Source organism: Pan paniscus, chromosome 23 (genome assembly GCF_029289425.2).
Source record: "Pan paniscus chromosome 23, NHGRI_mPanPan1-v2.0_pri, whole genome shotgun sequence".
NCBI lineage: Eukaryota > Metazoa > Chordata > Mammalia > Primates > Hominidae > Pan > Pan paniscus.
The window spans coordinates 55,214,745-55,231,597 of record NC_085927.1 but is presented as its reverse complement, the minus strand read 5'-3'; the positions used below and the strand labels follow the sequence as shown (position 1 = coordinate 55,231,597).

Below are 16,853 nucleotides of genomic sequence, written 5' to 3'. Positions count from 1 at the left end.
AAAAATATTTTAATGATCCCTGTAAAAATAGCAATAAACTCATTACATGTTAATATAAATAGCATTTTTATGAAAGATAACTGTATTTTCCACAACCAATTAGAAGAGAGACATTGTTTTACCACTTTTATAATTTCCTTAATGTCTAGCTTGATAAAAGACAGCTGGATTCTCATAAACACTTCTGTGTTAAATCTTACTTATGCTAAGGCCTAGCAATTTTGTCCACACTGTTAGTGCAAGTATCGACACATTGAAATAGACAAAGTCTTAGTATTATTATGAAAATAATTTTGTTTTCAGGGACTCCCTAAAAGGGTCTTGGGAACCTCCTAGGAGGCCATGACCACATTACATGCAAATGTACTTCTGTACATTTCTTGGGCCCCTTCACAATGCCTAATATAGTACCTTATCTTCAGTTGTAGTTAAAGTGATATTTTTGAAACTCAAATCAGATCCTAACTTTCCATGCATAAAACCTTCCAGTGCAGTGCTTCTCACTGCACTGAGAATCTTGTCTCTTTTTTTTTTTCCCCAGGCTGGAGTGCAGTGGCATGATCTTGGCTCACTGCAAGCTCCGCCTCCTGGGTTCACGCCATTCTCCTGCCTCAGCCTCCCGAGTAGCTGGGACTACAGGTGCCCGCCACCGTTCCTGGCTAATTTTTTTTTGTATTTTTAGTAGAGACGGGGTTTCACCGTGGTCTCATTCTCCTGACCTCGTGATCTGCCTGCCTCGGCCTCCCAAAGTGCTGGGATTACAGGCGTGAGCCACCGCGCCTGGCCAAGAATCTTGTCTCTTATAAGGCGTACTAGCCTTGTCTCTGTTTACCTCTTGAGCCTTAACTTCCTATGCTTTGCTACCACCTTGACCTTTATTATGTGTTGAACACACCAAACTCCTTTCTATTCTGGGGCTTTTGCTATTTCCTCTGCCTAGATAGCTGTATGCCTGATTTTACATACCCGGTAGTCTCTCATTCATGTTTTTATTAAAAAGCCATTTTCTCAGGTAGGCATTTACTGTTCATTCCTCCAATCTAAATTAGCACCCCCTCCCTTGTACTAGCACATTACCCTATTTTGTTTCTTTTGTAGCGTTTATTGCTGTATAAAATTATCTTGTTTATTATTTGTTTGCTTGTCTGTCAACAAAGAGTCAAACTCTGTAAAATATTTGAAGAGATTTATTCTGTGCCAAATATGAGTGACCATGGCCTGTGACACAGCTCTAAGGAGATCCTGAGAACATGTGCCCAAGGTGGTTGGGCCACAGCTAGGTTTTATACATTTTAGGGGGACATAAGACATCAGTCAATACTTGTAAGATGTATGTTGCTTCATTCTGGAAAGGAGGGGGAGCCAGGGCTTCCAGGTTATAGGTGGATTCAAAGATTTTCTGATTGGCAATTGATTGAAAGAGTTTTAGCTAAAGACCTGGAATCAATAGAAAGGAAATGTCTGGATTAAGATAACGGATTGTAGAGACCAATGTTCTTGTTATGCACAGGAAGCCTCCAGGTAGCAGGCTTCAGAGAGAATACATTGTAAATGTTTCTTATCAGACTTAAAAAGGTATCGGACTCTTAGTTGGTTGTCTCCTGGTTCAGGAAAAAAGGTTTGGAAAAGGGAAAGGGGATTCTCTACAGAATGTAGATTTTTTTCCCCACAAGAGACAACTTTGCACGGCTATTTCAAGATATGGCAAAGAAACATATTTGCAGTTAAAATATTTTAATTTCCTTCCTTATCTGTCATGTGATACTATGCCAGCATCAGGTTGGAAAGTAAGCTATATGATAGAGGGTTGAATAAAACCCCTCTGGCCAGGCATGGCGCCTCATGCCTATAATCCCAACACTTTGGGAGACCGAGGCAGGTGGATTACTTGAGGTCAGGAGTTTGAGACCAGCCTGGCCAACATGGAGAAACCCTGTCTTTACTAAAAATACAAAAATTAGCTGGGCGTGGTGGCACATGCCTGTAATCCCAGCTACTCAGGAGGCTGAGGCAGGAGAATCACTTGAAGCTAAGAGGCAGAGGTTGCAGTGAGCCGAAATCGCACCACTGCACTTTAGCCTGGGCGACAGAGTGAGACTCTGTCTCAAAACAAACAAACAAACAAACAAAAAACCCCCTCTGATGAAACTTTGTAGAGCAGACTCCCCAGGCTCCTTAGATAGAAATTTGGGCAAGAGAAGAAAAAAGATCAGAGTTTAGTCCTCGTGTTTATTCTCTGACTTTTCTTCCTCTCTTCTCCCCATTAGAATAACTGTAATATAAATTGCACAAGAGCAGGGTTGGGCTGGGTATGGTGGCTCACATCTTTAATCCCAATACTTTGGGAGGCCAAGGTGGGAGCATCCCTTGAGCCCAGGATTTCGAGACTAGCCTGGGCAACATAGTGAGACCTCATCTCTACAAAAATAAAAATAAAAAACTTTTCCTGGTGTGGTGGCACACGCCTGTCTTTCCAGCCACTCAGGAGGCTGACACAGAAGGATCTCCTGGGCCCAGGAGGTCGAGGCTACAGTGAGCTGTGATCGTGCCATTGCATTCCAGCCTGGGTGAGAGAGCAAAACTCTGTCTCAAACAAACAAACAAACAAACAGGATCAGGGATAGTCTGTCTTATTTTCTGCTATATTCTCAATGCATAGACCAGTGCCTGGCACATAGTAGATACTCAATACATATTTGAAGAAGTAAATGAAAAGTGGATGTTTCTTATTAGTGATGTTTCTCTGTGTCTTCATGTTTTCTAATATGTATACATGTCCTTGGTTTTGTTAGTGGAAAGGAGTGGCAGCAGTGGAAGTCAGACTATAATAATCACAATATACTGAACTGCAAAATTTAAACATTTTAAGGACAGTTAGAACGAAACAACTTCCTAATTGTTTTTTACAACATCCTAGTGGATAGCCTTTTACTTTGAATACTTCCAATATTGATTAGGAGCTCCTCTTGAGGTAGCCTGTTCCTTTATTTTTTAATAGCACAAATGTTAAGGAAATTATTATTTTTCACACATAATTTAGCACTGTAAGAGTCCTGTTTTATCGGTAGAAAAACTACTTCCTGTAGTAGGAATTTTTCCTGGAGTCATTGAATTTAAAGTTACTAGCACTTTATAAGTCATATCACACTCTTCTTTCAGTTTACAAAGGAGGAAGCTGATGCCAGAAATACTGATTGAGTTGTGAAACTCACAGGTCCAGACAAAAGGGACCCAGGCTAATGCATGCCACTTCGTTGTTCTCATCGTCATACCACTGAGCGCAAGAACACAAAATCATTTGCTGGTGTATTGGGTTATTTAAAAAGTATATTCAGAAACCCTCGCCAAATTATGCTACTTTTGGCAAGAACATTATGTCCTAATAAATAAACATTCATTAGTTAATTTGTTGGTATAGTAGTTGAGTTTATGAAAGGCCAACTTAAATATACTCCCTTTTAACTGCTGTTGAATTATACTCTTTTATAGGCAGATCGTTACCAGAGTCTCCTTGAAGAACTGAAAATGAACAAGATACAACTGCAGCTTTTTCAACTATACCATAATGAGAAAAAGATTCATCTCCTGAACACCAAGTTAGAGCATGTGAATAGGGATTTGAGTGTCAAAAGAGAGTCTTTGTCTCATCATGAAAACATAGTTAAAGCCAGGAAAAAGGAACATGGAATGCTAACTAGACAACTACAACAAACAGAAAAAGAAATAAAGTGAGTTTTTAAAAGTAGATATTAACAGTTGGGTTATATGTAGCTTGATAGAGGGAATAATATAAGTGACACTTTGAAAATTGATTTTAAAAATAAGCTTTTTACTTTGGAATACTTTTAGATATACAGAAAAATTATAAAGATAGTATAGGCCAGGTGTGGTGGCTCATGCCTGTAATCCCAGCACTTTGGGAGGCTGAGGCAGGTGGATCACGAGGTAAGGAGAGCGAGACCATCCTGGCTAACACGGTGAAACCCCGTCTCTACTAAAAATACAAAAAATTAGCTGGGCATGGTGGCAGGCACCTGTAGTCCCACCTACTCGGGAGGCTGAGGCAGGAGAATGGCATGAACCTGGGAGGTGGAGCTTGCAGTGAGCCGAGATCACGCCACTGCACTCCAGGCTGGGCAACAGCGTGAGACTCCGTCTCAAAAAAAAAAAAGGTAGTGTAGAATGGTCCTGAAGTGGTGGTGTTTGTCTGGGGTAATACCCGAGGTTCATTGCCTCACAGCAAGGAAATCAAGGACGCAGACACACAAGGAGTGAGGTTAAGAGTCGGTTTAATAGGTGAAAGAAAGAGAAAAGCTTTCTCATGCAGAGAGAGGGGCTCCCAATTGGGTCTTCTGGTCCACAGTGAAGTACAGGCGGTTTTATAGATGAGCTTGAGGAGGCGGTGTCTGATTTAGGGCATGAAGGGTTGGTCAGATCAGGTATTCCATTTGCATAGCACGTGAAGAACTGCTTAGGACTAGATGTGCCATTTGCATAGTGCACAAAGAAGCTGGCCACCCCACCCTAATTTTTTATTATGCAGATTCTGTACCTGGCTGGCGCCATGTTTGCCAGCTTTTCTACTGTACACGTGGTGACAAAGAAAAGGGAAGATGGAGCCTTCATGTTGAACATAGCTGGCTTCTGAGTACCCCTTTTCTATTGGCTCAGCTGCCGGCATTCACTCTTGCAAGCTTCCATCTTGCTTATGTACCCCGTTTGTAGCCTAATTTTTCAGGCTCCTCTTTGTTAGAAAAGAAATGATTTTGGGGCTGCTTTTCGTTAAAAGGGAAGCTCTGCTGAGGACTCTCTTAACCTTCACTATCTGCCTAAATAATTTATTTTTAGCTCCTGTATCAGTCCCATATTCCCAACACTCAGTTTCTCCTATTATTAACATCTTACATTATTATGATACATTGTCAGAATTAATAAACTAATATTGATACATTAACTAAAGTCCATACTTTATACATATTTTCTCAGCTTTTGCCTAATGTCCTTTTTATGATCCAGAATACCATATTACATTTAGTTATATGTCTCCTTAGGCACCTTTTGGCTGTGACAGTTCTTGTTTTTGATGAACTTGACAATTTTGAGGAATATTGGTCAGTATTTTTATAGAACATCTTTCAATCCGGATTTGTCTGATGGTTTTCTCATAATTAGACTGAAGATACAGACTGTGGGGAGGAAGCCCACAGAAGTAAAATGTCCTTCTCATTATATTCTATCAGAGTGTCAGTGTATTATATATGTTACATGACATTTATCATGTACTATATCATATGTCATATCAACATGGTATCACTGTTGATGTTGACCTTGATCACCTGACTGAAGGAGTGTTTGTCATGTTTCTCCTCTGTGAGCTTATTTTTTCTCCCTTTTCATACTATAATCTTTGAGAGGAAGTCACTATGCTTAGCCCACACTTAAGGAGTAAGGAGAGTTATGTTTTACCTTGAGGGCAAAGTATCTACATGATTTTTTTGGAATTCTGCACAGATTTGTCTCTACTTAATTATTTTAAAATTAAATTAATTGTTATTTGTTTACATCAGTATAGATTTATGGATATTTTACATTTAGAGTTATAATCCAATATTACATTGTTGATTTTGTTGCTTAGATTGTTCCTGCTGTGGCCACTGAGAACTCTTTGAGTTGGCTCCTGTGTCCCTTTGAAATATTCTCATTACTGTGATTTTTTTTTGGAGCTCTTCTTTACTTTCTAGAAGATAAGTATCTTCTACTGTCATCTTGTATAAGCCAGTCCAAGCATCAGCTTGCCCCAGCTTGTATGAGCCTGCCCCAGGCTCTCCAAGGAACCCTGGTTCCTTTTATCGGAGAACTGTATTAGGAACCAACATCTAGGTGGTAGGTGTGTTCGTTGCTACTGGAGTGTCCTTGCTTCTAGGCTTTCTCAGCTGTTGGAACTAGGAAATACCTGTGTATACTATTTATACACATAGCTATAAATATTTCCATATGTGACCATCTATATTAAGCTAAGCATGAGTTCATATTGATGTCTCCCAATTCTAAGCCATTACCACATTAATCATTCTAGCCTTCTCTTGCTTATCTGTAACCTCCCACTTCAACAATGGGAAATCTGGCTTCTACCATCTGCCATCCATTTGCTTAATTGTGCATTTCCAGTAATCACGTGTAATAGCGTCAGAATTGTTAACCCGTACCCCCATGGAAAGCATCTTTGTAACTACAGTATAGTACTTATGTACAATTCTTTTGTTTTTAGTCTTACAGACTCCACTCATTTCTAGAATTAGGTCAGCATGTTTTCCTTCCACCCCTTCAGTAAGGCTGTTTCTATATTTATAATAAAGTTAGATTTTTTATTGCATTCTACATTCCATCTAGGATCCCTTGGCCTCCTGAGTGATTCTTTTTTAATTTGCTTACATTAAGGTTCATCCTTGGTGCTGTAAAGTAATACAGGTTTTGGCAAATTCATAGTGTCAAGTGTCTACCACTACAGTACCACTCTCAAAAGTGACCGTGTGCTTTATTCATCCCTCCCCCTGATCTTGCTCAACCTTTGGCAACCATTGATCTGCTTACAGTCTCTGAAAGTTGATTTTTAGGATTTCTTTTTTAAAGTGGTTTGATCAAAACAACTTCTTCCCTTTATATATTAAAGAAATGAAATTTTCTTTAAAGCAAACATTTTTCCCTTTTCAGATCGGTTGAAACCCTTTTAAATCAGAAGAGGCCTCAGTACATTAAAGCCAAAGAAAACACTTCTCACCACCTTAAGAAATTAGATGTGGCTAAGAAATCAATAAAGGACAGCGAAAAACAATGTTCTAAACAGGAAGATGATATAAAAGCCCTGGAGACAGAGCTGGCTGATTTAGATGCTGCATGGAGAAGTTTTGAAAAGCAGATTGAGGAAGAAATTTTACATAAAAAGCGAGACATTGAACTGGAAGCCAGTCAGGTAAAAAAGGACAACTTAGGGGAAATTTTATGTTTCTATTATTTCAGCTTCTTTGAATTAGAAAAAAATTTAAAAGATGACCTCTCTGATATTTTAAGAGATTATCCTCAATGTAAATTGTGGGGATTTAAATTTTTCAGCCTGTATACAGAACTAGATTTATTTATTTTTAATTTTAATTTTGTAGAGAGAGGGTCTCGCTCTGTCACTCAGGCTGGAGTGCAGTGGCATAATCATGATGCAGGATTTTTTTTGTTTGTTTTTGAGATGGAGTTTCGCTCTTATTGCCCAGGTTGGAGTGTAATGGTGTGGTCTTGGCTCACTGCAACCTCCGCCTTATGGGTTCAAGCGATTCTCCTGCCTCAGCCTCCTGAGTAGCTGGGATTACAGGCATGCGCCACCATGCCTGGCTAATTTTGTATTTTTAGTAGAGACGGGGTTTCTCCATGTTGGTCAGGCTGGTCTCAAACTCCCGACCTCTGGTGATCCGCCTGCCTTGGCCTCCCAAAGTACGGGGATTACAGGCGTGAGCCACCATGCCCGGCCGATGCAGGATTTTTCTCAGTCACTTTGTCAGCCAGAGACCCTCAGTTGGTGACGCCCTTGCCCAGGCCTTGCTTGGTCCCATGTTCACTGCAGGAGACACCCTGTCAGCCTGCCAGGCCGCACCTGGCCTGCACTCTGGCGTGAATCTCACAGCTGCCATGACTGCTCACTCAGCCCCCAGCAGAAGAGGGTGTGTGAGCGAGCAAGTTTAGTTTCCAGCCAGCTGTTCCAAGTACCGGCACAGAAGCAGGCTTCATGTGGTGCTTGGAGCTGGACCAGGTGTGTTGCAAGCCACTTCCACAGTGGGCTCTGGCGCCCAGATGAGGGGAACACAGTGGCACCCAGGCAAGGGTGCTCGTGACCCCAAAGCCCCAGAGGGGGTGTTACAGTGTGCTAATCAGCTCTTTAGTCCTGTCTGCAGCCTGAAGGATGCACGTCCGAAGGCATGTTAACAGCTCTGTCAGCCTCTTGACCCACTCTGGCCCTCAGCTCCAGGGCTTGCTCGGCCCCACCACTGCTTCCTGTCATGTGGGGCAGCTGCCCTCTGCCAGCAGAGGGCAGAGGGCCACAGTGTTTCAGCCTTCTGTGTACCCACGTTCAGTGGGTCCTCAGTTCTTGTCCTGTGTCTAAGAAGAATGAAGCTACACTGGCAATCTAAGAGTGAGGAAGGCAAAGAAGAATTTTATTGAGCTATGAAACAGCTCTCAGCAGAGAGGGGATGCAAGAGGTCATCCACTACCTGAAGTCAGGTGGTTTCTCCCCCAGTGTAGCTGGGTCTGGGGCTTTTATGGACTCAGAATGGAGGAATGTGTGCTGATTGGTTTGTGAGTATGCAAAAAAAGGCTAAAACAATGGCACCACCCTAAAGTGGGTACAACAATGTGAAAAACCAATTAGGGAAGGGTAGGTGTATGTAAAATAGGTGAAGGGTAGGGATCAATCAGAGGTAAGCACACCAAACAGCAAGAGAGTTTCTCAGTCTTGTCTGTGGATTTACCCAGCACTTGTAGCTAGGCTTTAAACTGTCTTTGGCTTGAAGGTCAGGTTTCACTGGGGACCCACCCCTGTCTGTCTAGGATTTGTCTGTCTCCTGCTACTATCAATCATAGTTCACTGCAGTGTCACTCCTGGGCTCAATTGATCCTCCCGTCTACAGGCGCATGCTACCACACCTGTCTAATTTTTAAATTTTTTGTAGAGATGAGGTCACACTGTGTTGCCTAGGCTGGTCTCAAACTCCTGGGCTCAAGTGATCCTCTTGCCTCGGCTTCCCAAAGTGCTGGGATTACAGGCATGATCCACTGTGCCTGGCCTAAAAGACTGTTTAAAATAGAGCAACAAAAACCTCTATACTAAGGTCTCTGTCCAAAAATCTTAAAAGAGAAAGGAGAATCCAGAGAAAATGATATATTTTTTTCTACTTATATAGTCATAATTATTTTGGTATATATAGTCATAATTATTTTGGTATTTGGTATATTTGTGATATAAGATTATCATAAAATTGATAAAAGAGATAAATGATAAAAATGTGGTTGTTTGTCGATTACATGTTTTTGCCATCTAGTGATTTATTATAATTAAATCTGGTATAATAAGTTAGAGATTAATTCATCACTGAACATTTTAAAGCACCTTAAGTAACCAGTTTCCTTCTTGTCAATTAAGTGATCATGTCTCCTCAAAGCCACATGTATCTTTAAGTGTTTATGAGAGGAAAAAATGATTACCTTATGAATAATAAGATAAACACTTGAGCCCAGGAGGCCAAAGCTGCAGTGAGCCGTGATTGTGCCACTGTACTCCAGCCTGGGCAAAATAAAAATAAATAAATAAATAAGTTTCAAATATAAATAAATAAATAAATAATAAACAGTTTTTTTTAAAGGAAGCTTTCATGCTCACATTATTTTACCGGGGGAAGGTGGTCGATTATGATTTAATTTATATAAAGCAAGCTTTTGGGAAGATTAATTATCTTCTAGTACAGGATTTCATACAAAGAAATTTGCTCTCATGCTTCTTAAGGTGAATTAGCAATTTTTCAATACTGTTTATGCAGCTGGATCGTTATAAAGAACTTAAGGAACAAGTAAGAAAGAAAGTAGCTACAATGACTCAACAACTGGAAAAACTGCAGTGGGAACAGAAGACAGATGAAGAAAGACTGGCATTTGAAAAGAGGAGGCATGGAGAAGTTCAGGTATCTTGGGTTGTACAGTAATGATTTAGAATCATTCTTAATGAAATTTTATTTCCTTTTTGTACCTGTCTCCAGAATGAATCTCCTTAACCTTACACTATACTGTCTCATTTCATTTATTTCATGATTTGGCAGATGAAGATACAAATATAATAGCCATAATCTGTGATAGTTCTGTGAGTAGAAGAGGCATTTTGTGCAAGGAGAAAAACAAAGGTGGTAACATAGCAGGAATTACTTTTAAAACATTTGTATAATTGTGTAATTGATATGTTATAAAATTATACACTGATTTATGAAAATACACATTGGACATTTTTGCCTTTGTACATGCTAGTTTCTTTTTGGAATAACCTATTCATCTTTACATGTTAAAATCTAGAGTTACCAACACCGCAAAGCCTTCCCTGGCCCTCCTTTTCTTTATATCCCAGCTCCTAAAAAAGCCAAAAATAATTTCTTCCTCATATAACTACCTATTATTATTTGATACGGAGTTTCGGTCTTGTTGCCCAGACTAGAGTGCAATGACGCGATCTCGGTTCACTACAACCTCCGCCTCCCAGGTTCAGGCAATTCTCCTGTCTCAGCCTCCTGAGTAGTTGGGATTACAGGCATGCGCCACCATGCTTGGCTAATTTTGTATTTTTAGTAGAGACAGGGTTTCTCCATGTTGGTCAGGCTGGTCTTGAACTCCTGACCTCAGGTGATCCATCCTCCTCAGCCTTGCAAAGTGCTGGGATTACAGGCCTGAGCCACCGTGCCCAGTCAATTTTTTATCTATATCTAAGGGCTTTTGTCAGATCGCATAAAAATTAAAATTAATTGGTACCTCTCTACTGGACTGGAAGCTTATTAAAGGCAGAATTCTAATTGTGTCCATTGTAAACTTTGCACTTAGTAGATGTCAATAAGTGTTGGTTGAATTGCTGTTGTCTTTTGAATACAAAAAAACAAGAAGAAGAACACATGTAGTTGCAGACAGATGGAGAAGACTTGTGGTAGTCTCCAGTTGGATTTAATGGTAAAGTGAATAGAACAAAACTTTCCCGAAATCCTCATCCACAAGGCTATTAGTTGCCCTATAGGTGCCTATGTTATTATAACACAAAACCACTCTACTATAATTACTTATTTAATTGTCTGTCTCTCCTACCAGACATTAGTTCTTTGAGGGCAGGGACTCTTTCCTGCTTATTTCTGTACCTCTAGTTCCTATCACATGGTAGCCAGTGAATATATTTAGATTGTTGCAAAAGTAATTGCAGTACTTTTGTACCAACCTAATATATTTGTTCAGTACATTAGTTAAGGGGTAAGAACTATATAGATATTTGAAAATAATCTCCTTGAAGTTTGAAGTTACAGAGAGAAATCGCTAGAGATCAAATATCTAGCAAATGGTAAAGATTCAGGAGTTGAACCCTGATCTGTAATTTGCTCTGATAAGTGTTTTCACATAATTATATTTGATATCTTTCAATTTTATAACAGCTTATAATATTATAGTAAGTTCTAGGCATGTAATTTTGTTGGTTTGGAATTGCCGTAATTGATTTTAGATTTTATTTCCTCTTTTAGGGAAATCTAAAACACATAAAAGAACAAATAGAAGATCATAAAAAACGAATAGAGAAGTTAGAGGAGTATACAAAGACATGCATGTAGGTAGAGTAAAAAAAATTTCTTGCAGCAATTTTCTTTTATTTTTTGAGAGAGGGTCTCACTCCCATCGCCCAGGCCAGAGTGCAGTGGCGCAATCATGGCTTACGGTAGCCTCAACTTCCGGGGCTCACAGGCACATGCCACCACACCCAGCTAATTTTTTCTATTTCTGGTAAAGATGGGGTTTCACCATGTTGCCCAGGCTGATCTTGAACTCCTGGACCAAGCAATCCACCCTCCTCAGACTCCCAAAGTGCTGGGATTACAGGTGTGAGCCATCGCACCCCTTGCAGCTTTCTTATTTATGTATTTCTTCCTTTTTTTTTTGAGACAGGGTCTCACTCTCACCCAGACTGGAGTGCAGTTGCGTGATCATGGCTTGCTGCAGCCTGCACCCACTGGGCTCAAGTGATCTACCTACCTCAGCCCCCTGAATAGCTGGTACTACAGGTGTGTGCCACCACACCTGGCTAATTTTTTTTTTTTTGTATTTTGTAGAGACAGGGTTTTGCCATGTTGCCAGGCTGGTCTCAAATTCCTAGACTCAAGCCAGCCACCCACTCAACCTCTCAAAGTACTGGGATTACAGGAGTGAGCCACCTGGCCCAGCCACATTTTTCAAATCAACAAAGAATGAGCAAAATCTTTTTTGCCCATGTTTGGTGTCAGGTTTATTGCATTTTTTACCCTTTAAAAATTGATAGAGCACTGCTCTATTCCCCTGCAATGCCAGACAGGAGTATGTTGTACCTGGTAATTCCTAAATTTTGGTTTATCATTTTGCTGTATAATTTGTTGTTATTTTGTAGGGATTGCTTGAAAGAGAAAAAACAGCAAGAGGAAACCCTAGTGGATGAAATTGAAAAAACAAAATCAAGAATGTCTGAAGTTAATGAAGAATTGAATCTTATTAGAAGTGAATTGCAGAATGCTGGGATTGATACCCATGAGGGAAAACGTCAGCAAAAGAGAGCAGAGGTTCTGGAACACCTTAAAAGACTGTACCCAGATTCTGTGGTAATGAGAATGAATAGTTAATTTAAACAAAAAAAACTAAGCTTTCCTGTGTGCTTTCAACAGTATCTTCTCATTTGGGATTAGAAATATTACCATTATTACAAAGCAATATTATTTCAGACATCTTTAAGTTTTGTGTTTGACTCTTTATATTTAAAATGTGACAGTAAATAATTAGGGTAAAACTTCCAGTAGTAGCTGTAGATACGTAATTATTGGGGAGAAGCTTGACATGAACATAGTACCCAGAAAGTTCAAATTGTGGCCAGTATCCCCAAAAGGACCTGGATGCTGTGAAGTACTCTGAACCACCCAGACACATAGCCTCAAACCTCATGTTTTTCATGGTTTTATTTGTTTTTGAAATATTTTTTCAGCAGACATCATTGGCATATTTTTATTCTGTAAGTATGACTGTGCATCTGGTATTGCTAGTGTATTTCATTAGCCAAAATACAGTATCACTTGTTGCTTGGGGTGCCAGCATCACAAGATTATTTCCTTTTGTATCGGGGTGGCATCTGATCCTCTTGTCCCTAACATCAGTGTATACTGTGCAGTCCTTATTTTATGATATGGCCTGTTTTCAGCATTTGAGACTGGTAACCACTGCTCTATTTTGAAACACCTACCGGCCAGGGCAGTGTCTCACGTCTATAATCCTAGCACTCTAGGGGGCTGAGGCTGGTGGATCACCAGAGGTCAGGAGTTTGAGACCAGCCTGGCCAACATGGTGAAACCCCGTCTCTACTAAAAATGCAAAAAGTAGCCGCACATTGTGGCAGGCGCCTATAATACCAGCTCCTCAGGAGGGTGAGGTAGGAGAATCGCTTGAACCCGGGAGGCAGAGTTTGCAGTGAGCTGAGATCACACCATTGCACTCCAGCCTAGGCCGCAGAGTGAGACTCTGTCTCCAAAAAAAAGGAAACATCTACCATTGGCCTCCATATCCATACTTTCATGGTTTTCCTCCTATGTCTCTGGCCACCCATCTTCATCTCCTTTATAGCATCTGTTTTGACTTTCTGACTCCTAAATGTTGGTTTCGACTTCTGGATAATGATGGAGGAGTAAATCTAGGTCACAAAATCTAGATCCCCCAATTCCTATCCAAGTGACAAAAACTAGTGAAACACACACACACACACACACACACACACACAACTAGTTAAAAAAAAAATCGACCTGATGCCATAAACTTTAGAAAATGGTGATAATCTAGGATTAAAAAAAAAAAAAGTATTGAAGTATAGCATTGCTTTTTCTCAACTCCACAGAAGCTGAACTGATAAATTGACTAATTCCTGAGAATTCTCACCTAGTATTCCTTGATCTAGCAAGAAGCAAACTCACATGTATGTGTTTCCTTTTCCTCTTCTAACTGGAGAGAGATTTAAAAACTGGTGAACTGGGTGCCTGTAATCCCAGCGCTTTGGGAGGCCGAAGTGGATGGATCACTTGAGGTCAGGAGTTTGAGACCAGCCTGGCCAACACGGTGAAACACTGTCTTTACTAAAAATACAAAAAATTTAGCTGGGTGTGGTGGTGCATGCCTATAATCCCAGCTACTTGGGAGGCTGAGGCAGGAGAATTGCTTGAACCCAGGAGGCAGAGGTTGCAGTGAGCACCACTGCGCTCCAGCCTGGGTGACAGAGTGAGACTCTGTTTCAAAAAAACAAAAACAAAAAAACACTGGTGAATTGGGGAACGTGAAGCTCATATGCTCTCTAATGGAAGTGAAGACCCAAGTTCTCACTTACTAGGGCTTTAAAATTGAGAGGCCATTTTGAAGCCCTCTCTTCAAGATGGGATTTGTCCTCCTCCCTCAAAGTAGAAGAACCTTGGTATGGGATATTAATTAAAAACTCAGACGAGATAATTCAGGTACTTAAATGAAGTATGTTCTTTAAAAGCCTTAGGTGAGTTCTCACTTGCCCCTACCATCCAATCCCTTACAAGAAAGTAAACAGAATAGGAGATACTTATTCTATCAACTGTTGCTCAGAGGAGGTAATTGTCTCACTTCTGTGAGAAAGGGAATTAATAAAGTTATCCACCATAGCAAATCAAAGATCTGAACAGAGCTACTCACATTAAACATAAGCAAAGTGAAAAGAATCACTGTGGCAGCTATAGGTACATATAATAACAACAAAGAGAAAGAAACTATTTTAAAACATTTAGAAGTCAAAGAGCCCAGTCTAGAAGGTTACAGAACAAAATCCCCATAAATGTTTTGCACTATGGGCAATTTAATAAGAACTTGAATTTATAAAACTAGATTCAAATATGAGGTAAAACAATAAGATAAAAAGGAAAATGTAAGCTGTGAAAACAAATCAAGAATAGGCATTATTACTGAATAATTATAGTTAGCATGTAAGTAATAAATAACATAGACAAATTAACAAATTAGAATCATTAATAGCAAGAAATACTAATAAATTAGAAGTAGCTGCCAGGCGTGATGGTGTGCGCCTATAGTTTCAGCTACTCGGAGGCTGAGGCAGGAGAATACTTGAGTTTGAGACCAGCCTGGGCAACATAGCAAGACCTCATCTCTTTAAAACAACAACAAAAAAAGGTAGCAAATAATGGATTACACAGCTGAAAATCAAATTATTGACCCTGAAGAAAGGCCTGAGATAATCACAAATTAATGGAGAAGAAAAAGTCAAAGATATTTAAACAGCAAAAACAGTGATAGTTTATCATAGGAAAATGGTATTCTTGAAGTAGAACCTAACAAACGGAGGAAAGAGTCCAAAGATACAAAATTAAACCTTCAGATATTCTAGAGACCACTGATACATGATGCTTGACATTCAAACATTTTCTAGTAAAGTTTTTGAACTTCAGTCTAATTAATTCTTGACCATTCTTCAGGTCTCAGCTCAAGTAACACTTCATGGAAATCCTTCCTAGACTTTTTTTTTTTTTTTTTTTTTTTTTTAAGATGGAGTCTTGCTCTGTTGCCAGGCTGGAGTGCAGTGGCACGATCTCAGCTCACTGCAACCTCCGCCTCCCGAGTTCGAGCGATTCTCCTGCCTCAGCCTCCCGAGCAGCTGGAACTGCAGGCGTGCGCCACCACGCCCAGTAATTTTTGTATTTTTAGTAGAGACAAGGTTTCACCATGTTGACCAGGATGGTCTCGATCTCTTGACCCCATGATCTGCCCGCCTCGGCCTCCCAAAGTGCTGGGATTACAGGCGTGAGCCACCACGCCCAGCTGGAAATCCTTCCTAGACTTCTCATACCAACCTGGTCCCTGTTAAATATTCTCAGAGCACTCTCTGTCAGTGTCTAGCTCCATTTTGTACATACATGTGACTATTGATTATTTATGTCTTCCTCACTAGACTGAAAATTCTGTGAGGTCAGAAAGTATCTGCTTTGTTCATTTGTGTTTTACCCAGTATCTAGCTCAGTACCTGCGATAGTAGGTCCCTTATAGATTCTTGTTTAATAGGTCAGGGAATAAATGAATATTATTTAATTGTGTAGGTTTAGAAAATATTTTAATGTTTTGGTAAGGCTAGTCCCTCTTTGTTACTCTTTTTTTAAATGAAGTGTTACATAGCTAGATGGACATTGCATAATGAAACTTAGGTCTATTTGAATAAAACTCTATTAATTATGATGTCTGTAATTTTATAAAATTAGTTTTTGTCTGCGCTACTTTGTTACATTAGAAAACAATGAATTATATATTTCACTCTAATATATCTGTTTTTCTCTCCTTTTTTGAAACCTGCTAAGTTTGGAAGACTTTTTGACCTGTGTCATCCTATTCATAAGAAATACCAGCTGGCTGTTACTAAGGTTTTTGGCCGGTTCATCACTGCCATTGTTGTAGCCTCTGAAAAGGTAGCAAAAGATTGTATTCGATTTCTGAAGGAGGAAAGAGCTGAACCTGAGACATTCCTCGCTCTAGATTACCTTGATGTAAGAACTTTGTAATGCCTGGTATTTATAGTGATAAAAATCTTGTCTTTTAAAGAATGATCTTATTGCCTAAAACTATGATAGTGATAGAGAAAAATTGTAGCTTGGATGCCAGTTAGGCAATCATTTAAATGGCTGGTGTTAAATATATTGGCAAGCAAAGAATAATATCAAGTGGCTACTCTCTTTCTTGACATCATACCATTTCTTCCCTATCTAGTTTTTACAGAATTCTACCTTTGATTTCATTGCACTAGCAGTGCACCACTCTACCTATTAGCCAGCAATATATTCTGTCCTATATAGCAAAGTATAGGAAATGGATAAGACGTATGGTCTGTTGGAAATGCCAACTCAGCCTCAATTGTAAATGTTTGACCCAGTGTGTTAGCTCTTTGTGGAAAAGGCTAAATTTTGAGCCTTGAGGTATGTATTGAGATACCTTAACATATCCTGAGTCTAAATTCATGAAGCAGGAACTCTGTCATATCATGATTGATATCCTTC

At 39.8% G+C, this 16,853-nt stretch overlaps 2 protein-coding genes across 2 annotated transcripts in view; one reads left to right on the top strand and one right to left on the bottom strand.

The window, feature by feature from the left end:
* The window catches only part of FAM118A (family with sequence similarity 118 member A), a 100,445-nt gene that overhangs the window by 4,100 nt on the left and 79,492 nt on the right, over nt 1-16,853 (bottom strand). The gene's annotated exons all lie outside the window — the stretch shown is intronic.
* SMC1B (structural maintenance of chromosomes 1B) overlaps nt 1-16,853 on the top strand; it is a 70,099-nt gene that overhangs the window by 7,609 nt on the left and 45,637 nt on the right. The window contains exons 5-10 of the mRNA XM_003812389.6: nt 3,490-3,728; nt 6,712-6,970; nt 9,579-9,719; nt 11,301-11,383; nt 12,194-12,401; nt 16,161-16,346. Of these exons, the coding sequence (XP_003812437.3) occupies nt 3,490-3,728; nt 6,712-6,970; nt 9,579-9,719; nt 11,301-11,383; nt 12,194-12,401; nt 16,161-16,346 (1,116 nt within the window). The remainder of the gene's footprint in view (nt 1-3,489; nt 3,729-6,711; nt 6,971-9,578; nt 9,720-11,300; nt 11,384-12,193; nt 12,402-16,160; nt 16,347-16,853) is intronic.